The sequence below is a fragment of the Ricinus communis genome, chromosome 7 (assembly GCF_019578655.1).
Source record: "Ricinus communis isolate WT05 ecotype wild-type chromosome 7, ASM1957865v1, whole genome shotgun sequence".
NCBI classification, from domain to species: Eukaryota; Viridiplantae; Streptophyta; class Magnoliopsida; order Malpighiales; family Euphorbiaceae; genus Ricinus; species Ricinus communis.
The window spans coordinates 29,177,234-29,199,547 of record NC_063262.1 but is presented as its reverse complement, the minus strand read 5'-3'; the positions used below and the strand labels follow the sequence as shown (position 1 = coordinate 29,199,547).

At 35.9% G+C, this 22,314-nt stretch overlaps 2 protein-coding genes across 4 annotated transcripts; both read left to right on the top strand.

Moving 5' to 3' along the window:
• Positions 1-230: 230 nt before the first annotated feature.
• LOC8263451 (mitochondrial proton/calcium exchanger protein) lies at positions 231-8,838 on the top strand. The gene is made up of 15 exons (XM_002514727.4): positions 231-648; positions 1,122-1,782; positions 1,861-2,173; positions 2,739-2,885; positions 2,979-3,067; positions 3,186-3,278; positions 4,077-4,203; positions 4,926-4,990; positions 5,074-5,248; positions 5,897-6,091; positions 6,183-6,230; positions 7,053-7,199; positions 7,353-7,435; positions 7,756-7,871; positions 8,353-8,838. Exons 2-15 carry the CDS (start codon positions 1,190-1,192, stop codon positions 8,436-8,438), a joined length of 2,277 nt encoding a protein of 758 aa, XP_002514773.1. The 5' UTR covers positions 231-648; positions 1,122-1,189; the 3' UTR covers positions 8,439-8,838.
• Positions 8,839-9,216: 378 nt separating this feature from the next.
• Positions 9,217-21,908, top strand: LOC8263452 (sister chromatid cohesion 1 protein 4). 3 transcript variants are annotated; one of them, XM_015716740.3, is made up of 15 exons: positions 9,217-10,225; positions 11,078-11,339; positions 12,463-12,560; positions 12,669-12,718; positions 13,454-13,503; positions 14,120-14,231; positions 14,396-15,272; positions 15,368-15,805; positions 16,001-16,145; positions 16,617-16,753; positions 17,260-18,386; positions 19,620-19,653; positions 20,410-20,518; positions 20,960-21,089; positions 21,487-21,908. In XM_015716740.3, the coding sequence occupies exons 1-15, from the start codon at positions 10,102-10,104 to the stop codon at positions 21,583-21,585; spliced, it is 3,792 nt and encodes a 1,263-aa protein (XP_015572226.2). In that variant the 5' UTR covers positions 9,217-10,101; the 3' UTR covers positions 21,586-21,908. The 3 variants fall into 3 exon arrangements, with proteins under 3 accessions (XP_015572226.2, XP_015572225.2, XP_048233205.1); XM_015716739.3 differs by having other exon boundaries at positions 19,617-19,653; XM_048377248.1 differs by lacking the exons at positions 9,217-10,225; positions 11,078-11,339; positions 12,463-12,560; positions 12,669-12,718; positions 13,454-13,503 and having other exon boundaries at positions 14,120-14,217; positions 19,617-19,653.
• Positions 21,909-22,314: the final 406 nt, after the last annotated feature.

Here is a 22,314-nt window from a genome sequence, read left to right as displayed (position 1 = left end):
CAATTACTTGATTGACATATTTAAGTAGTTTCATGGATGGATGTGATTAACTAATTTAATTAAAAAATTTGTTTATGCATGCAAGCTATTATTTATTAGATAATATTTGATATTTGAATAATAAATTATACATTTCAAAATAGAATTTTAAACAGTTGTGATTTAGAAAGAATTAATTTTGTATGATATTGAAATAAAGTTACATTGAGCTCAGAAAATTGAGGTTTTATGCAGAAACATAATGTTGCTAAATATGATCGTATATGTACATAGGAAATTAGCTAATCGAGCAGATCAGAGCAGACGCCGGAAAAAAAAAAACTAAAAATAAGTGCACAAAATCAGAAGAAGAATTAGAAAAAAGAAAGAAAATTCTGAAATGGTGCCACCAAGACTAATGTAGCGTCTGTGTGTCTGACTGACTAATTCCAACCCCGCCCGCCTCTCCATTCCACTAGTAGTATCAAAGGACAGAGTTATGAATGGATAAAGTGAAGAACTTTCCATTTGCTCGCCCCAGCTTCTTCTTCCTCTCTCTGTTATTTTGTGCGTGGCTCGGTTACCCCCTCTCTCTCTCTGTGCGACTCTTTGTTTGAATGTGTTTATGTCCTTCGAAATCTTATTGTATTAGATTGGAGTTTTCAAAGGGTAAGTTTTTCATTTCTTTTTCCAAACAATTCATATATCGCTGCTTCGTAATCTTTCTCTACTCCTCCTCTTTTCCTTTTTTTTTTTTTCTTTATTCTCTCCATTCAATGCCTTGCTGTTTTGCATTTTACATTACATATCAATCTGATTGCTTTCAACTTAAAAAGACGGGGTTTCTACACATTCATTTCTGGGATCAACTTCTCTCCGTCCTTACCACCACCACTTTCTCCCTACATTTCCCCTTTTAAATATCTATATTTGGATCTCCTGGATTCTTTTAGATATTATTTCAATTCAATTTCTTTCTTTCTTTCTTTCTTTCTTTTTTTTTTTGTTTTTGGATTCCAAGAAAAATCTTTTCCCTTTTCTTTTAATACATAAACAATTTAGAATGCGTAATTGGAAAATTATTGTTTCTTTTGTTACTGACTAAAGTTTGTGCTTTTGATTTTTGATTTTACCATTTTCAGAGCCTGGCTAATTTTCGCCACATATGTCGCCCCTCATTTCTGTTTAGAGACCGAAATTTATTAGAATAATGGCTTCCAGAGCACTCTTGCGGAGGAAGAGATCCCTCTTTAGTTCCCTTAATCAACCAACATGCTTGATTCCTAGTTTTTCCAGTTTCAAGCATGGGCAGCTATCCCAACCAAGTTTCTCGGAAGGATCAAGATGGGTTGACTGCCATCCATCTGGAGATACTGATTGTAGATTTTCATCCTCAGTTGTCAGGGATGGAAATTTAGGTCTTTTAGCAGCAGATTTTCTTAGGCACAACTCTTTTGGAATCTCGACTTTAGCTCGTCAAATTGGAAGTCCAGGTTTTGATTCTTCTTCTTTGGGAATTAGGTGGTTTTCACACTCTGTTCGGTTTTCATCCACTGCCACAGCTGGTCAACCTGAATTTCGCAGTGGTAATGACAGAAATGAAAAGCAGGCTACTAAGAAGATGAAGGAAGCTTCAGCGGAAGAGTGTGATGAAGCTGTTGAAGATTTGACTGAGGTTAAAGCCAAGGCAAAGGCTAAGCAGGTGCAAGAATCACAAAAAAGTTCTAAATCAGTTATCCAGAGAATGTGGGCTGTGCTTCTGGGTATTGGCCCTGCTTTGAGAGCTATTGCTTCAATGAGCAGGTTAAAATTTTATTCATCGTCACTTTGAGCTGAATCAATTAATCTATTACTTATTTCACCATTTTATTCTTTCCTTAGGGAAGACTGGGCTAAGAAGCTGCGTCATTGGAAGGATGAGTTTAAGTCTACGATGCAACACTATTGGTTGGGTACAAAGCTACTATGGGCTGATGTTAGAATAAGCTCGAGGTTACTGGTGAAACTTGCCAGCGGGAAGGGTCTTTCTAGAAGGGAAAGGCAACAGCTCATGCGTACCACTGCTGATATTTTTAGGCTAGTTCCTTTTGCAGTTTTTATCATAGTTCCATTCATGGAGTTCCTACTTCCTGTATTTCTTAAATTATTTCCAAACATGTTGCCATCAACCTTCCAGGACAGAATGAAAGAACAGGTAGCATTTCTATTTTAAGCTGTGCTGTCCTATTGAATTCAATATCAATCAATGACTTTGGAGGAGAGTTGGTGATCCATCATTTATAGTTTTTCTTTTCCTTATAAGAAAAATTAATCAAATCTTTATAGTTTGTTACTCTATGTATAGCTTTTTGTTCATAAACATGGAGTTGGAACACTCAGCTATAGAATTATGCGAAGATAATAGATAAAATCTTTTCGAAGGCAGACCTCCTTTTTCTTTTTGGTCTTAATAACTATGAATGCCCGCTGCAGGTTTGCCTCAACTCTATTGACATGTGAAGTGAAGTAGAGAATAATTGTCCAATATTCTGACAAATATCCTTCTTAAATGTTATCTAATCTCTCATTTAGGTTTTTAAGTTGTCAAGGAACTTGAGATGCTATGCTTGCAATTTGAGAACATTATGGTACAAATCAGTAGTGCAGATATATGTATATACATATACAGGGTATTCTAGGAATAGAAAAACATATCTGGGTTTGTGGACAGTTCCTTATTGAAGAAGAATGTTGGTCTCATGTAAATTCATAACTTGTAGGAGGCACTGAAAAGGAAGCTAAATGCCAGAATAGAATATGCCAAGTTTCTACAAGACACTGTTAAAGAAATGGCAAAAGAAATCCAGAACTCACGAAGTGGAGAAACTAAGCAAACGGCTGAAGATCTTGATGAATTCATGAACAAGGTTAATTTTCTTATGGATTTCTGTCCCCCAAACACTGGGAAATTCTCACAATGACCAAAGTTAATGTTAGGTTATATTCTGCATTTTAAACAGGTTAGAACAGGTGCACGCGTTGCCAATGAAGAAATTTTAGGCTTTGCCAAGTTATTCAACGATGAGCTTACTTTGGATAACATCAGCAGGTTTTTCTGTTGTCACTTCTGTATTGTGGAAAGTATATTTGCCCTTTACGTGGACTCCTTTATTTCGAGTATCTTGGCCCTTGTTTAATTAGTTTACATGATATGATTGTAAAATCAGGCCTCGACTTGTAAACATGTGCAAGTATATGGGTATAAGTCCATATGGAACAGATGCATATTTGCGTTATATGCTTCGGAGAAGACTGCAAGAGTAAGATGAATTTCTCTAAATTATATTGTAACTGAATCTCTTTTCGAATGGGCTTACTTGAATTTATTTCTTAAAGATTATTGGAAAATTCCAATTATCTGGTTTAGAGCTAATGGAAATTCTTGGCATGATTGCATCATATGGTTTTAATTTTGTTATAAGTATGAAATGTTTACATTTTTCTCCTCTTTAGCTGTCTCCATTTGTTTATCAAAATCACATGCAGTTTAATGTCTTATTTCATTTATCTTTTCAATTATTTCTCTATATTGCTGAAAATGCCAAGTTACAGGCAACAACATAAAACAAGTGGATGATGGATACCAACTTTGTATCTTAAAAACAAGTGTAAAGTAACATGCTTGAAGAATGAACAAGCTATTCTCCCCTTATCCTATGAATGCAAGGATTTCCCTTTGCATGTGAAACAAAATAAACACGAGGAGTGTATCTGTCAACACTTTTCTTGCATGTGGAGTTAATTCCAGTTTTATCTCAAACAAATGGTGTGAAATGTCCAGGATACCAGAATATCAATTGCGCTCAACGAATCTATATTACAAATAGACATGGCATTTCCTAAATGATTTAAATTTTTTAATGATGGTATACACAAGAATTTTACAATTTCTATTGTTTGAAGCAAATCTGGTTGTTCATGTTAAATTGGAGAGTCAACATTGAAACTTTTAACAAGTCTAAATTTTTTAGTTTTTTAATTTATTTTATATGTAGGCTTCAGGAGGTGCCACATTAGAGGAGACAAATTAACACCATGAAATTAAATTGTTTTGGCAGGATTAAAAATGATGATAAGATGATTCAAGCTGAGGGTGTTGAGTCGCTTTCAGAAACTGAGCTTCGTCAAGCTTGTAGAGAACGAGGCTTGCTTGGATTACTTTCAGTTGAGGAAATGCGGCTACAGGCTAGTGCTTTTAAGTACTTAATTCTTTTATTTTGTACCTTCTCAGCTTATCCAAAGAACTTGACTTCTGCACATGAAAAAGACACATTAAGTATAATTACAAAGTTGTGTCAGAGAAGAAGGGCCAAGTTTAAAAACCTGGTTTTCAAAGTAATATGTCCATGAGCATACTCCTTTATATGCCAGCGTTAAGAAATTCTGACAAGATAAATTTCCAGCTGGTAAGCCAAGCTTTCTACAACAGTTTGATATCTTGTTCCAAATATTATTCTAGAATAGGGCTTTCTTGCTTACTTCAGTACCTGTTTGGAATTCCTTGTTTTCCTTCTTACTTCTCCTTCACCTATCTGGGTATGGAATTTCTGAAATCATGCAGTGGCCTTATAATAAATTCCTACCGCTAACAAGTTGCACTTTGATGTTGACCTTGCCTTTCCCATAAACATTCTTGACAGTACTAGCCAAGCTGGTCAAAGGTATTTCCCTTTTACATGCAGTGAAGGTGCCAACTATGAAAGATTTTCACAAGACTTCTATAAGTGAATTACATCACATATAGATTTTGGAAGTGAATACCATAATTTAAGGTTTTTTTAGATGCCATGCCCAAAGAAAGCAAACTTTAATTTTTTTCCTGTTATTGTTGTATTTCAAAATTTTGCATTATGGGCTGAAGGACTTCATTGTTGTCCTGGCATGTAAATGAGAATTTGTCTGTGCAGCTGCGTGATTGGCTGGATTTGTCCCTGAACCATTCTGTTCCATCATCTCTGTTGATTCTGTCTAGGTAAATTAAGACTGCACATGCTCATTTTCATCACAAGACATGGGAGCACATCTAAACTTTTTATTTTTGTTCATACTCTGCAGAGCCTTCTCTGTTTCTGGAAAAGTTAAGCCAGAGGAAGCTGTTCAGGCTACACTTTCATCTCTTCCCGATGAAGTTGTGGATACTGTTGGAGTTACAGCCTTGCCATCTGAAGACTCAGTTTCAGAAAGGAGAAGAAAGTTGGAGTTCTTAGAAATGCAGGAAGAGCTAATCAAGGTTGATATTACTTGATCATTTTCCTTACATTCGCTTCCCCGAAACTTAAAATACATGAAATATTATTTTCCATGCTCTGGGGCTTCTTGGAGTTGATATAGATATGCATAATCTCTGTCTCTGTGTTTGTATAGGCAGGCACTAATAGATTTCATTTTTCATATTGGCCTTATGCTAAATGAGTTCAATCAATGCCTCATACATTTGCCTGTCTTCTCTCCCACCCGATAGCTTTGATCATTATCCTATAATTGCTCTTTATTTGCTTAGAGGATTTTAAACTTCATTCTTTGAAGAGCATATCTTGTTATACATTTCTATTGAAAAATGCCATTATTCACTATGATCTTTCTGAATTAGGATTTGGGAAGGGTAGTTGCAAACAGTACTATCCTTAAAAGTCACGTTTTATCAAATCTTGCTCTGAGATCTCTAAGTTGCAGTTGAAGTTTCAAACCATGACTTTTACCACGGCCAAGTTGTCCCCCTTATCTTCATTATTCTCTGCGGAGAGCATCATTTCTAATTATTTCATGCACTGTATACACTGATCATGAGGTTTCTATGTTATGTGTTGCTAGCAGTTTAGTATGTGATATTTGAATGCTGCATTTTCTGATTGGTCGTGCTGAATAAATTAATATTTAGGAGGAGGAAGAGGAAGAAGAGGAGAAGCAGGCCAAGATGAAGGAATCTGTTGGTAGCCAAAAGGATGTTGCTTTGGAAGAGATGACCATTCCAACAGCTAGAGAAGCACAAGAACAGGCAAGAGCAAAAACATTGGAGAAACATGAACAACTTTGTGAGCTCAGTCGTGCTTTAGCTGTTTTAGCTTCCGCATCTGTAAGGACCAGAAACATATTTTTGTTATATATTTTTCTAATTTAACTGAATCTATTCTGACTCTTTACTTGCTTTCTTCTACCTATTTCAGTCAGTAAGTAGAGAGCGTGAAGAATTCCTGAAACTTGTTAAGAAGGAGGTAGGATAATTAATTTGTTCTCTGATGCGCAATTTGTCTTCAAGTGCTTAAACTGTATTGAACTTGATCTCTTCCTTTTTCTCTTCAATGTTTCAACAAACTTCAGTTACATGCTTGCTAGATGTGGCAGTATCTCTCCATTTTCCCTTTTGCTTAAAACCTATTCTAATTCATTGATCAGAGTCATTGTAATCATAATTTCTGACCAATTCAAGATGCATATCTCATGAGAAAGCTTGATTACTTAAGCTGTTTCTGCCATCTTAATATATTTGGTTGTGTGATGTTTTATCTGTAAGAGCCTTTTTGCTTTTCCTTTTTTTTCCCTCTCATCTTTTGGATCTAGCACCGTCCGTAATCAATTTGCAAATTTCTTAGGTCGTTACAAGATTTCTTCTTCATGTAAATAGATATAGGATCTATGGGGCTCCATCCATCTTCAAACCCTTGCAGTGGGCCCCAGCTAGTTACACATGTTTAATGTGTTATGCTGTATCTGCGAGATCTAATAAATGCTGTGAAGAAGTGTCTGGAGATGTGACATCTTAATCTTTTTGCTGATTTCTCTTTTTGGTGCAAGCTATTCTCTAGAGTAAACTTCTTTAGTTCATATTGTTATTAGCGGTTATTAGTGGAGTCATCTTTATGACCGATTGAGTGGTACTTTACATATTATTTTTTGTGGCTCTTGATATATGCTACTGCTCAGTGAATATCTTGATGTTGGTTCAATTTTTAATTATTTGGGTCCCCATGTTAAAGTCAAATTACATTTCCTGTATCTTCACTCTTAGTTCCCGGCTGTGTATTGTTCTTTTCCAGATAGACCTGTACAACAATATGGTGGACAAAGAAGGTACAGAAAATGAGGAAGAAGCTAAGAAGGCATACAGAGCTGCCAGAGAGGAAAGTGACCAAGCTGCTGAAACTGCCATGGGTAACAAGGTTTCGTCAGCACTGATTGAAAGAGTAAGGAAATTCTAAGAAACTTATGGTTCTATTAGCTGCATTTTCAATTCATTAGCCATCTCCTTGTTTTCTATCTCCATTTTTTGGATTGTAAATTGTAATGCATTCAGTTCAAAACTGTTATGTTATTCCTATGTTTCATACTTATTTCAGGTTGATGCTATGCTCCAAAAGCTTGAAAAAGAAATTGATGATGTGGATGCCAAAATTGGAGATCGATGGCGCTTGCTTGATAGGTTTGTTTATTGTTCCTTGGAAATTGTATTTGATGAATGGTAGAAATTGCTGCAGAAGCCAAAATGTGAATTTTTCATGGTGCATGCACCTGGACATAATATTAGACCAGTACATAAAAATTCTATTGACAGTAAACTTGAAATTCTATTCTTGTCATTATAAAAGTCGAGATGGCTTACTACTTCAAGAGTTTTGAAATACGAATTGGACATGATTCTAATTGTACACGTATATCCACAAATTTGGGTTTTATGACCTGAACACAGTTGGGCTTCTCAAGTAGATTTACTTTTTTTTCTTTTTTCAATTATGATGCTAGGGATTATGATGGCAAAGTGACCCCTGAGGAGGTTGCATCTGCTGCTATGTACCTCAAGGACCACTTGGACAAGGAAGGTATCCAAGAACTTATAAGTAACCTTGCCAAAGATAGAGGTCAGTGACAAATTCCTTGCAATTTTGCATTTCATGCTCTGGCCTTTCATTTGAATATATGGACTTTCTTAAACTGCTGCTGGTGGAGTTATAGAAGAGGGGTGATCATGATCAGACCCCTAGGGAAATAAGCCATGTTATTCAGTACATAATTTGGTCATGCATTTGCGGGGATAGTTTTTGAAGTCAAATGCATCTGAGAACATTTTGAGCAATGTCGTGAAAGAATATTACATCATAGAGAGCTAAACCTAATCTGCCGGTGCCTTTGGTAACCACCAAGAGATAGTCATAGAGCCTTTTTGAATCCCCTTTGAAGAACTTAAGAATGTATTAAGGACTTATTTCTTGTCATGATGTAGAATTCATGGAAAGATAATTTTGCTTGAATAGGTGTTTCTTTGAATGCGTCGTGTCCTGTTCTTAAGTTAGTTATGCTCCGGATTTCACTTAGCTGTTGCTCTACTTTGTTTTTGAACAGAAGGAAAAATTCTTGTGGAAGATATTGTGAAATTGGGCAGTCAAATGGAAGAAGAAGATGATGCAGCTGAGGAAGGAAAAGCATAGAGGAGGATAGCAGCTGAAAGAGTTGGTTATCTGGACACTGATAGAACTGGGAAGACACCTTGGAGGGAGAAGAAAAGGCCAAAAAAAGAAAAGAAGAGGAAAAAGATTCTATGGTTGCTGAATGTGAATTTAGCATCTGTGAAAGAAAATGAAACATGAATACACACAGAAAACTAGATAGGTGTTATTAGGATTATATATATAAGTCGCAGGAATGTAATAAATTATTCTTGGTACAGGATAAAGCTTATAAAAGAGGAGATGTCAAAAGGTTTAAACCGTTGACGTCCGGCAGCATGGCTGAGGATTAGTATGAATAACTTGTACTGACATTGTGAAGAAAGGTGTCAAATGACTGTTAATATGGCAGAGGGAAATACAAATGCTAATAGGGTCCAAATATGTGGAGTGAATGCATGCATATTCACACCTGAAAAATGCATATTTTATATTTCCAATGTATTTTTTAAATCACAAAGTTAAATTCAGATACTTATTAAATGAAATGCAAAATTAACTAATCCATGAAAGTAAATTTAACTAAAGCAATATACTATAAATTCATGAGTTTAAAAATTAGAAATAAGAAGAGTGTAAATAGATTAATAACAATTATGTTTAATTTGGAGTTAAATGAATTTGTCTTTTTATATTATGAACTTTTATTCATTTATTTGAACATATGAGGTAATATGCATCTGTGATAATGTTGACATTGAAAGCTTATTATGTTTTTTTCTATTGGGTGATAAAAGCAAAACAGAAACTCAAATAATCGAGGAAGAAGACTCGAAAACAAAACCAGTCGACAGCCATTAACTCAACTACAGGACTAATAAATCTGATCTACTTCCAATTTTCCCCCAAATATGAATTAAATAAATTCCATCTCCCTCCCTTCTCTTCACTCTTTCTTATTTTTCAATTTTTACTTTTCAAGGTTCCCTCTTTCTCTCATCTCTCCCCATCCAAATTAAAACTAACTAACTATATACCCAATCAAAATTCAGCGCTTTCTTTCTTCTTGAAAACAAATTTCTTATTTTCAAACTAACAAATCTTCTTCTCTTCAACTGCTGCTTCCTCTATCTCCATGCCTCTTTCCATTCGATGTCGTCTCTTGTAAAGCTGATCCTAGGGTTTCACTTTTCACTTCTTCCACCCCGCAATCCCCTTCCTGCTTTCCCCTCCTTCATTCCTCACTTCTTCTTATTCCCTCCTCATGAACCATCTTTCTTCCGTGTTGCGGCAGTTGACCTTTTATTCAACTCTCTTTTTTCCCCTGCAATTTAGGGTTTCTTCTTCTGAATTCCCCCAATTTCTTTTGCATTCAGATTAGGGTTCTGTTCTCTAAATTATATCCACTTGCCGAATAGGGAGCTAGTGCAGTGTTCAAATTAGGGTTTCTGTTTCTAAATTACGCTACTCTGTTGAATTCCAAGTCTTTAGACCTTGGTCTTTCAACTTCTCGACTAGGCCGTGAATTGAGGTTATTTGGTAGCTAACCTATATTCAGGGTTTTCCTGCTGCTGTTTTGAATTTGGGATTTCTTTTATTTCCTTTTGCGCTTGTAAATTGATGGTGGATTACTATTTTTGGTACTCGTTCTAGGAGTTCTGTTTTATAAAAACTACGGGGACTTTATAGTTTCCGTGTAGAAAAAATGTTTTATTCCCAGTTTATATTGGCCAAGAAAGGGCCTTTAGGGACTATATGGATAGCAGCTCATTTGGAGAGAAAGCTTCGAAAGAACCAAGTTGCTGATACTGACATTGGTGTCTCCGTAGGTGAGTTTTAATTGAGCTTCTTGCCTTCTTTTTTTCTATTTCTTTTTTTTTTTTCCCAAAGGAAATTTTATTTATGGAGAAGGAAATCTAGGATTAGTCTTAGTCAAGTGATGTAGTGGTTTAAAAAGTTCCGATATGTTTTATTCTTACTTATCTCTTTCTAATTATCTCTTATTGCCAACTACAGCATTACTGGCTGATTAACATTTTGTTTAATAAGTGAAGAAAAATAAGAAATTAATAATGTATAACTGAGCTTACTGACTGTCGTCCATTAAGACTAATTTTTATTTTATTTCTCTTACCTTATTGCTAACCAAACTATACGTGCAAGTAGTGAATTTTGCCCTTGAAATTTATTGTTTTTTATTTACATAAAGTCGCACAATTTATGAGAACAGACAAAACAAGGGCTGGTCGTAGCTTCCCTCTTCCTCTCCTTAATAAGGCAGCCCATTTCCAATGTTAACATGATGTTCCTCATTCCTGTAAATAATTTAATCTGTGTATGGCAGTGATACATTATATCTGTTTACTGGTGACATCGTTACCAGCACCAAAAGATTCTGCTTTCCTCTTCTATGCGTAACCTGAACAAAAGCTGTAAACACAGATAGAAATATAATTAGATACATGTGTTATTTGATGATTAGAAAAAATAGTTGTGCTTTAGAGATGTAAAAATTTGATCACCTGTTGTTATCAGATGACCTTTCTTTATAGGCATCCTCAACATAAGTTAAAATTATTACATGGGAATCTCTTTTCTTCGCTTGCTAGTGCCTTTTCTTTTAAATGATTAAGTCTTCTCTTGGATCTTCTAATCCTTTATTTCCTTCTGTTTTGTCACAGATTCCATTCTCTTTCCTGAAGTACCAATTGCACTCAGGCTGTCCAGTCATCTTCTGCTTGGTGTGGTGAGGATATATTCTAGAAAGGTGAATTACCTTTTCGATGACTGCAGTGAGGCTTTGCTAAAGATAAAGCAAGCTTTTCGTTCCACAGCAGTTGATTTACCACCAGAAGAATCAACTGCTCCATATCACTCTATTACATTGCCCGAGACTTTTGATCTTGATGACTTTGAGCTGCCAGATAATGATATTTTTCAAGGGTCAGTTCTAAGATTTGAATTTGTTAGCCCTAATACTGTTGCTTCTTGTTGATCATGGTTTCTTGTATAGTGACAGTTTTAGATATACGCAATGTGTTCCATTTTTAGGTCTTGGGTCATATTGCATAGAGGTGGTAGTGCTCTCCTAAACTCAATTTGATCAATTCTTAAACCTACGCTAGTTCAGTTTAGCTAATTGCTCATTTTCTTCTTTCAATTTGGTCTAGTGCTACATCTTTAGAAAATTGTAGGGTTGTTAAATTCATGTTCACTATTATCCCACCTCCTCCTAAGTCTGCCTATTGCTTTCTCTGCTCACCCTTTGCATATTGAAGCATGTGCTGATATATGATGCAAATGTTCAAAATCATCTCAGTTTTTCTTTGTAAATTTTCTTGAAATGGATGCCACAACTACCTTCCCATAATGCATTGTTCTCTTTATCTGGTCTGTCCTTGTACTTCCAAAATGCATCTTAGCTTCCTCAGTTCCATAATGTTAATCTTGTATACACATTTTTTTCTTCACCATGCAACACTTACTAGTTTACATCATGGTTGGATTAATTGCTGTCTTTTATAACTTTCCCTTCCAAATACTTAGTATTTTGTGGTCATGCAGCAATGTGGGATTCTTGCTTTACTTGTATGTTCGTGTCCCTCTCATGTCCACTATCATATCCAAAGTTAGAATGTATGTCTTTTAAATGTGTGCTTGTGGGACCTTTTATTACAAAAATTGTGATGCATATGCTTCCGCACCTTTAGTTGCTTGTTAATCACAAATCAAGTCTCATCTATTACGACTATACACAGTGTTTGATTTGAAAGGCAAGTCATCTCTCTTATTGCATTAATTCCGCACTAGTCATCTTATTGGAGTTCAATCCACTTTCTTTCCATTGGAATTTTCAAATTCAAATGTTGCATGGCTATACGTACATGGCTGTGCTTATTTTGACCATTTTGAACATCTAACTATAAAAATATAGCTTATGCTCCTCGACTATTTACGGGCCTGGATTATGTTTTTGGGCTCTTAGATGACATATTCTTGCTACATACTTGTATGCCTGCAGAAGATTATTTGTTCTTTTGCATATTAACTTTTCGCTATCTTGCAGTAACTACATTGACCACCATGTCAGTACAAGGGAGCAGATTACACTCCAAGACACAATGGATGGTGCAGTCTACTCTACATCACAATTTGGCTTAGATGGTTAATACAAATCCTTTCATCTTATGGCTCGATGGTGCATTTGAATATGTATCAATGATTATACATGTAGTGAGTTGCAATTCATAAATATTTTGGATCTTGTTTCAGAGCGCTTTGGTGATGGTGACACTTCTCAAGTTGGATTGGACCTTGAAGAGGTAATTTTGTTGTATCATTAGAAACTAATTTGACAGACAGATGAAACTGGTGAACGTGGTCATATTCATTGCTACATTTAGGTCTTGTTAATTTGGCCACCTCATTCATTCTACCTGTATGGATGCACTTGCACTAGCAACTCAACTTAACCAAACCTTAATCCTCAAGTTAATCGGGACTGACTACTTGGTTTATCTTTCCCTGCACGATTTTAGGCTAAATTTCAGAAAGATGTAGAGCCACTAGATTATCTTGTAGCATTGGATCATCTAGATAATCTCCTCCATCTACTTTAATATGGACGGCCATTCTAACCAAGGTGTCAATAGGCCTACAGCTTACATGGCAGACCTATCTCAGTCTACATTCCCTGAACATAAATCTCAACAAAAGATCACCCCACTTTTTCCCTAGTACACTCATTATAGACTCTAATCAATTTTCATATGCCCGCATTGTTTCAGGCCATATTCCGCTCACACTATATGTGTAATTTGTTTTGAATGTAACAAGCCAAATATTGATTCCTCTCCCTTGTGGAGGTGATGTATCTGTTTTGACATGCAGTAGCAAATAAATTCCTGGATTTGTCTGTTCTTGGCCTTTCTTTCAAGATCCCATGTCATTCAGTTATTTATGTTTTGTTAATTTTATTCACGTGAATTTTTCTTTTTATCTTTTTCCATATGTATGCTATCTGTTTAAATTCTCTTTCTTCGGGTGATTATAAACAGGACCTGTTTCTAGGCAAGGTTGCAGCAACAGGGCATGATGAAATTTCTGAGTAAGCCTTTCATCTATATGTCCTTGATTGTGAATTCCTTCTCTCAGAATTCCTTTCATCTATACATTTTATATACTTTTATTCTTATTAGTATAGATTTTGGAATGTTCAGGAGAGGATATTCTAAGTTTAGACTTTCATGTTAATCTGTAAACAATTCTTTGTTGTTTTATTTTATGGATGGTGTGCAAAGTGTGAACTGTTAATGTTTTGAGTGCATTAATTAGGTCACTTCTTGGACCATTATAGTTCTTTAATCAATTGTATCAACCCTGTTCTGATCAGTTCTTTCCGGAAGCTGGCCTGTCTGATCTATAATATGATCATTAGTTCATGGTTTAGTTGGCTATGCTTAACTTTGACTCAAATGTCCCGAAGGCAAAAAAATGATAGGTTGCATGTAACACAACTTCGTTTGGTTCGTGATGAGAAGGTTAAATCACTTATCAGGGTTTTGCTATTGTGGATAGTTTATTTGATAGTTCACTGAGTTATTACTGCATGAAGAATTTCTGGTTATTACTCTTAGAACGTCTTTCGATACTTAATATGTCGGTTGAGTCTTGGAATTAATTGCACAATCAAGGATTATCATGTCCATCTTCTCTGATTGCAGAAATGATGCTCAGACATCTGTTGAGCTATTGGAGCCTTCAAAAACAGTTGCAAGTCATGAAAGGATGACTGGAACTTCTGAAGAAATGCCATTGAATGGTACTAGAAGCAAGGTTGATATGAATATCCAAAATATCTTATTGCTAAAAGTCACTAAATCCCCCTCTTGATGTCTCTTCCTATTGATTTTTGTTTAACTTGTGGGATGATTTTGTTCTCATCATTGAAAGACAGTTTTTGCTTTAGACTGACAAAAATGGTTTGCCCTTGTTAATAGATTGAAGATCTTGCTGCCAATTTGGAGGTCATTGACTATGCCCAGGCTCCATCGACCCCTGGATTAATGGAAGAGCCAAACCTGTCTAGTGTTAAGGACTGTCTGGTCTGTGATGATCATTTAGAGTCGGAAGATCACAATGTAAGAGGATTAGGAGGAATGGAGATATCAAAAAATGCGCCTAGTAAATCAGCTCTTCATCATGGGGATGATGCAAGGGATTTGTCTTTGGTTGATCATTTAAGTCATGATACAATTGCGTACATGCCTACTGAGGAGCACAGCCGCCTTTCTGGTGACTTGGAGATCAATCAGGCAGGGCTAGAAGGAGAATTACTTTCTACAGCAGTGACTTCAGAACATGGTCCTGCAGATGAGACTGTTAGCCGACAGGATGAGTCACACCAGATAGAAGATAAAAATAAAGTTGTTTCATCCGATAATGGTGAGACTGTGACATCTATTGATCAAATCAATGGAGATTATGAGGAATCCTTAGCTGAAACTAATGATAATAAGTTTTCCAATAAAATTGGAGAATGTCTCTTAAATGGAAAAGTAGCACCAATGCCCGCCCATTCATCAGGACTGCCTACTGCTTTAGAGACTGTCAATGTTGAAGGTCAGGATGGTCAGGGACAGGAGGATTCTGAAACATTACTGGACCATGTTAATAATGAGCAGATGAAACCTACTTGCATAAGTGTTCTCCTTCCATGCAATTCCCATCTGAGCCAGCCTGATATCTTATCTGGTGAAGCTGATACTTCTGTTCTCGTTTCTGACTTACAATCAGTAGATGTTGCACCATTGTCGTCAGAGACAGTTCAAAGGGAGGAAGGTCTTCATACTTCTGGAACTTCCACTAAGGTGCAAGGTTTGTTCCGCAAGCTATATCAATTCAACTAGATCTAATTATATACTTACTATTTTATTCTTTCATTCCATCTTTTAAATATTTTACCTTTCTAGGTGAAGAGTGCCACGTGACTGATGTTGTACAGTCAGAGGAAAATCAGATATCTGATCCAACTTTAAATGGAGAAACTCAGGAAGATGGAGGAAAACATGATGTTCGACTTGACAATGAAATATCTAATAATAACCAGAATGAAAATTTGACTAGTCCCACGACGACTGAATTGCCTGCTCCTGAAAAGTTGCTTTCCATTCCCCAGACACTTCTTGATAAACCACATGATTTGTTAGTTGAGACACCTGATAAAGAAGTTCAAGAAGAGGGTGATGGAAGTGGTGCTGGTATCAGAATTACTGGAAAAAAGCGTAGTTTTGCTGAAAGCGCGTTAACTGTACAGAGTTTAAATTCAGTTGAATCATTTGGAGTGACTAGATCAAAGAGAACTGTGGAGTCTATTCCTGATGATGATGACTTGCTATCTTCTATATTAGGTATGGGATTCTTACTTAAAGCCTTATGACATGCACATGGTTTGTTTGAATTAACTAAGAACATAAGAGAATAGGGCAAAAAAAGAAAAGAAAATAAGGTTTCGCTTTTATATAAGAGTTTCTAAGACCATTTGCATTGTATGGTAGGCCTCCAAAACTATTTAATTCACCAGATGGGTTTGTTTGTTGTCTCAGTTGGTAGAAAATCTTCAGCTTTGAAAATGAAGCCCACTCCACCTGCACCTGAAGTACCATCTATGAAGCGTGCTCGGTTCACCTCTCGACCAAGTGCATTGAAAAGGAAGGTGCTTATGGATGATTCAATGGTTCTGCATGGCGAGTATGTGTTACTTTATTTTATCAATCTTACTATTTCTCTCTGCACAAATACAAATATTTCTATGTTGATAAGATAGTGTCTTTTATGCTGGCTTAATTGGCTGCCAATAGAGAATGCTTCTTTTAAATACCAAAGTGAAACTTATATGATTAAAGGTTTATGCTTTTCATATTGTTTATGTTCTTTCCTCTTTTCATCCCTGTTAAGAAGCTATCAATTTTTAACAGTTTTATGTAGTATGTATTATTATCTCGTTTTTGTGCCAATAGCTACCAGTCCCAACTGATTTTACTAAAATTTGCTAATGATAAATATCAATGTAATTCTGAAGCAGGGTCCAGCTGAATGCTAGTCTTTTACCTAATCAATTAATTTAAGCATGCTAGTTTCATTTATGTTATAAATTCCCGAGTGGCTTAAATTTTATCATATGCCACCAATACTGATGAGTTTCCTGGTTTTCCTATAAAGTATCATACGCCAACAACTGACTAACACTGAGGACATACGTCGCTTGCGTAAAAAGGCCCCCTGCACACGCACTGAAATTTTGATGATTCAGAGGCAATTTCTGGAAGATGAAATTTTTAGCGAACCGGTACTAACTGGTGAGTTCATTGTGTTACAAGTTGGTTCCCTTGTTTGGCTCTTTTATTTTATTTGACTTTTCATCTGTTTTTCTCCAATTAACTTGGGATTAAGGGTTAGTTGATATGAGTTATATTGTTCCATTTTGTTTTGTCTTTTTGTCCTCTATATTTTTTTTTCCACTTTTTGACATTGCTAAAAGAAGTTTTATTTTTCCATCTTTTGTTTTGGGTGGGCGGAGAGGGTGAGAGCTTCGTTTCTTTGGAGGCTTGTGATGACTCAGTTGTAATTTGGACCTCAAATTAAGATATTGAGCAACAATCTTCAGTTTTCATGTATCTGTATTTTATGTATTCCATCAGCTTACATAATGGTGTTTTTCTCTCAATCCTGTCACCAGTGCAATTTCATCAGGGTGTAGTCCAACAAATTTTCCTTTTATATTTTGTGTGGTTCATTTTGTGTTTTCCACATGAAAAATTCTTCTGTTTTTGGGGAACAGAACTAACTAAGTTTGATCATTCAGGTATGTCAGCATATCTGACACGCATGCACAGTGAAGCATTTGATTGGAGTGGAATCAAGGTTTGTGAAAATGATGATAATAACATGGCTTCTTTGGAAGTGGTAAATGATGAACATTCTGCCAGGCAAATTGTCAAGCAAGATGGTGGAATGGAAGGGAGCACAGAACCTGTTGGTTGCAGAACTGACATTGAGGAACAAACCTCTGAGGTTTCCATTAATAAGGATAATCAGCAGGTTGAAGACCACTTAGGATCTTATGATATTGATAATGAGCACATGAATGGTGTTGTTGACATAGTTGGTCATAGAACTTCAGTACATGAACATTTGGGAGAAACAAGTGAAATGGAAAATGATAAAGTAAATTCTGAAGTCTCTGATGCCATAAATCATTCAGCTCCTGGGTTGGAGACATCCCAAAGTGAGCCAGCGTCTGGTGATATCCTTGAAATGCCATCTGCTACTGTTGATCAGTCAGTTATCTTGGACAAAGCAATTGGTACTCATGAACCTATGCAGGTGGATACTCCAATAATACCATCGGATGAGATTCATAATCAACTGATTGAGGATGTTGCTGGCTTAAGGGATATGAGCAATGACATAGGACTTGATTGTACTGAAGTAGTTGACAACTGTGCAAAGAAAATTGGTGCAGTTGAAGCTGAATTGCGGACAGGGGAAGAACTTCTGTTGGAGGAAAGCAAAGTTCGTGCATCGGTTGAAATTGGAGGAGATGAACAGGTAGATGGTTCTGCACCTAATGATGGTGCAGATGCTTCTCTTGCTAATGTGTCTTCTGAGGCTGGTAGCTTTGTTAATTTTAGTTCTGTAAATATTGACCAAGCTTTTGAAGAGATTGAAAATTATAAGCATGGGGTTTTTAGTGATAATGGGGGCCTGGGTGGGAATTCCATGGGCATTGATGACAAGGACCAAACCTCTGATCATTTGTGTAGTGAAGAAGCTAAAATAAACTCTACATATACAATAGGACTCGATGGGGATTTTAAAAACACTTCGATGAATGATGGAGATAATACAGTATCTCAACTAGTTGATCAGCAGGACACCATGGATACACAAAATGCTCCTCCTGACCATGTTACCACGGGAGAATGTGATGTAAGTAGATCTTTGAGTTTGTTTTTCTTGGGTTTTCCATTCAAATATCTTAATTCCTTGATGGGGTCATTTGATTTATTTTTCACCATGTGCATTTATTTCCTTGTCCTGCACAAGGTTCTTAGGTGGTTTATTTCTTCAACATATTTTACATCTGTATGCAGATGTAGTTAATTACATAAATCTTTGCTCTTTCTATGTCTATTTTTTCTTTGTGAGACAGGAAGCTTAATGGTAACTAAGGTTATAACACATTCAACTATTATTGGCTTTATAGATGTTAATTTATGTAATGGCATTTTATCATTACAGTTTTCCTTTCAAAATTGAAATACTTATGGTCATATGAAAATCACGTTCTGGTGAAAGTAACTTTGAATTGCTTTTACTTTATTATTCATCTCATTTTCATTTGTGTTATTGCAAAGATAAGTTGGTTATGTAGAGTTGAGCACTTCTATTCTATATCTTTTTATTTAGTGTTGAACACTTCTATTCTACACCTTCTTTTTTTCTATTATGATTTTTCTAATTTTTCAATTTAAGAAATCTAAGTCAGTTAGGTAGAAATATCACGCCATTCAATGTATACAGATACCAAGAATACAAATTAGAGACTTTATCCTTGGCATTTCTGTTCATTAATTTTGTAATCTGTAGCTAATTAATAAACTCATCTAGTCTAAGCCTTACTTTTAAGTTAATTGGGGTTGTCTATGTAGATTCTCTTTTTCCCATCTAAATGATTTTCGCCTACATCTTAGGCCACTAGATTATCTTGGACCAATTTTCTTCATGTTAGTTTAGTTCTATCCCTTCCTTGCTTCATTCCACCAATCTTAATATAGTCAACCTGTCTAACCAGAGCATCAGCAGGTCTGTGATTCACATATTTAAACCATCTGTCTATTTTTTCACAACTTCCCCTCAATGGGAGCCACTGCTGCCTTTTTCCCTAATACACTCATTATGGACTCTATTCATTCTCGTATGCCTGCACATCCATCTTAGCATCCAAATCTGAGTAACGCTCATCTTAGAGACGTGTTGCCCCTTCAATGCCCAACACACGCTACCATTCCATATTGCAGGCTGTATTAGTAAGGATGTTTTCATATTGATGTAATTGCGTCTATTGGTTATTGGTATTGCTTTAGTGATGCCTCATTCTAATGTTTGATATGTATTATTTTTTCAAAATGCCCTAACTATGAAATTTTTGTGGTGCAGCAGGATATTCGAGATGTCGGATTTGCAAATGATACAGGTTCGTGTCTCTTTCTTCTTGCTGTGTTTCTGATATATATTTTTTCCTGGTCACTGAATGGATTTCCTCAATGGAATTTTAATGGCCATGCTCCACCTGGAGGGATCATCATATAGTGGATATTGGGTTCCAACATCCTCTGAAAATTTAGTACTCCAGAACAGTTTATGTTGTATTAGCTGAAGCAGGAAATTTATCCTTTGGAGTCCAAGCTTATTAGTTGGTCTAGAGATGGCAGTAGTGTTAATTTGAGTTCAATTTTCTTCCGAAAGTCAGTGCACCAGAACTGTTTAGGTTCTTATAGTTGAAGCAGGGAACTTCATCCTTTCGAAGTACAAGTTCAATTAGTAGGTTTGTTATAGGTGGCAGTATTTGGCTTCCGGTGTCTTCTGAAAGTTGCTAGATCTGTTAGTTGAAACAGTGAAATTTATCCTTTTAGAGTACCAAGTTTAGTAGTAGGTGTGATACTGAGGATCCTTTGAATGTATTGGTTCACTGCATTTAGATCTAAACTCCTGAATTTAGTCTTTGAACTGTTACCATGAGCTTAAGTTCTTCGTCAAATAAAACAAGTTGCAAGTCTCTGAATGACCCCCCCCCCCCATCAGGCATGCAACTCTATCCTGCTTCAGACAGTGTCACAAATGTTTATTAGGACCTATGCAGCCTGTAACAGTTCATGTGCCAGGCCCCTTTTCTTGTATTTGTTCTTTTAGAATTTTGGAAATTTGACATGATAAATTTTTCCTTTTGCAGAATTTTTGAATGTAGACGATGATGAAATAGATGAAGATGACAACGAAGGATTGCCAAATGCTGAAGATCCTCGCCTGCTTGAAAATAGTGGGTGGTCTTCCCGCACCAGGTTTGTATGCTTCATGATTTGGTTTACCTAATACAGCAGGTATGTGAGCATGCGGTACAGCTAGTTATAGTAGGAATTGTTTCTTTTTGTCTTTGGCAGACATGGAAACCATGTATCTTCTATATTTTCACAATGTTATTGCTTGAATTTCTAGATACTACATTTTATTGAAGTATTCTTTTTAAGATTTACCATTAAACTACATTTAGTTATATCAATAAAAAACTTGAAATAGGATCCTTAGATCTAGACATTTATTCCCATTTCTATGTTCATCTTCAAATCATACCAGAGGTATCCTAGATGTACAACACAACTGTTTTTCAATGATGCATATTAATTTTCTGTAAGAATTAAGATTGCAGTAGTGATGTGAATCCAAGTTCAAAGCTTAAAGAACAATTCCCATCAAGTAGACTGATCATTATACATTCTTTGCAGAGCTGTTGCCAAGTACCTTCAAACTTTATTTGACAAGGAAGCAGAGCATGGAAGAAAAGTTCTGTTAATGGACAACCTGCTCACTGGCAAAACTCGTAAGGAAGCATCAAGAATGTTCTTCGAGACTTTGGTATGTCCCTCAAACTTAAGTCTTGTATTTGAAGTCTGTAGTTGTGTGGCCCTAGAATGTAGCTTACGAAATGTTGGCAACATAAAAATCAGGTAGGTGGTTAGTATGGTGGCAGTGGAATTCTTATGAGATTCTTAATATTGCAAGAAATTGGTACTATTGCTTGGCATGATGGAACAGGTTTGAGCTGTGGAGAAGTTTAGTGAAAAGATTATGTTGTCCTTGGCCATGGAAGAATAGCCGAGTAATAAATAAGTTTTGAGATCAAGAATTTGTCCCTAGGATGATTGTCCGGTTATGTAACTTTAATGTTGCATGCCTGCATGTTTTATACTCCTTTTCTGGCTTGTGCGTGTCTTACTTGCTCTGACAGAATAAACATTTTTGCAATATGCAGGTTCTTAAAACAAAGGATTACGTCCATGTTGAACAGGGGAAGCCTTTTGATAACATCAATATAAAGCCACGAGCAAAGCTAATGAAATCAGACTTCTGACCTCTGTGTAGGAAAAGACACATGCATTCCATAAAAAAAATGTCAAGGTAGTGGTAGTTTGGCTGATGCCTGCGCAGAGCTGGAGATTTTTTTCTTTTTTTTTTTTCTTTTTTCCTTTTTACCCTCTAAATAGTTTCTTATAGTTTGATCATGTAACTGGTAGATGAATAGTGGGGTAAAGCTGTCATGTCATCATGTTGATTATAACGAGATTGCTGTAATGTAGAATGTATTTGTGTAAATATTTGTAAAATATTTGCCCTTTGCAAGTATAGATGCTAATTTAAATTGTTTGTCTGTATAAGAAATAATTATTTATCCAACTCGAGTCAATCCCTGATGTACTTGAACATCTGGAAAGCAATTACTGAAAGACTAATATATTCCTTTTGTTTGTTTTGGGCGTCATATTCTTAGTAGTAGTATTTAAGCTATTACTGTGATGATATAAAATATGAAAAGGATAATAGGAAAATTTTCATTGTATCTATCAGTTTATTCTCAGAAGCCAAACAATGAGGAAAACCCATTCTTGAGGATCTCTTGTTTGCAAGAAGGTCTAAATCTTTTGGAGAGAGAGAGAAAATGCCTCAAAGATGCCGAAGTGAAGTGTGTGCTGTGTAATTGAACTTGTATCCGCAAGCAAACTGCAAGAAGAGGCTTTTGTTTCTTGTCTCTATGTGTGTGGTCAATACTAAACATCTTTTTGTTTTTTTTTTTTTTGTTTTT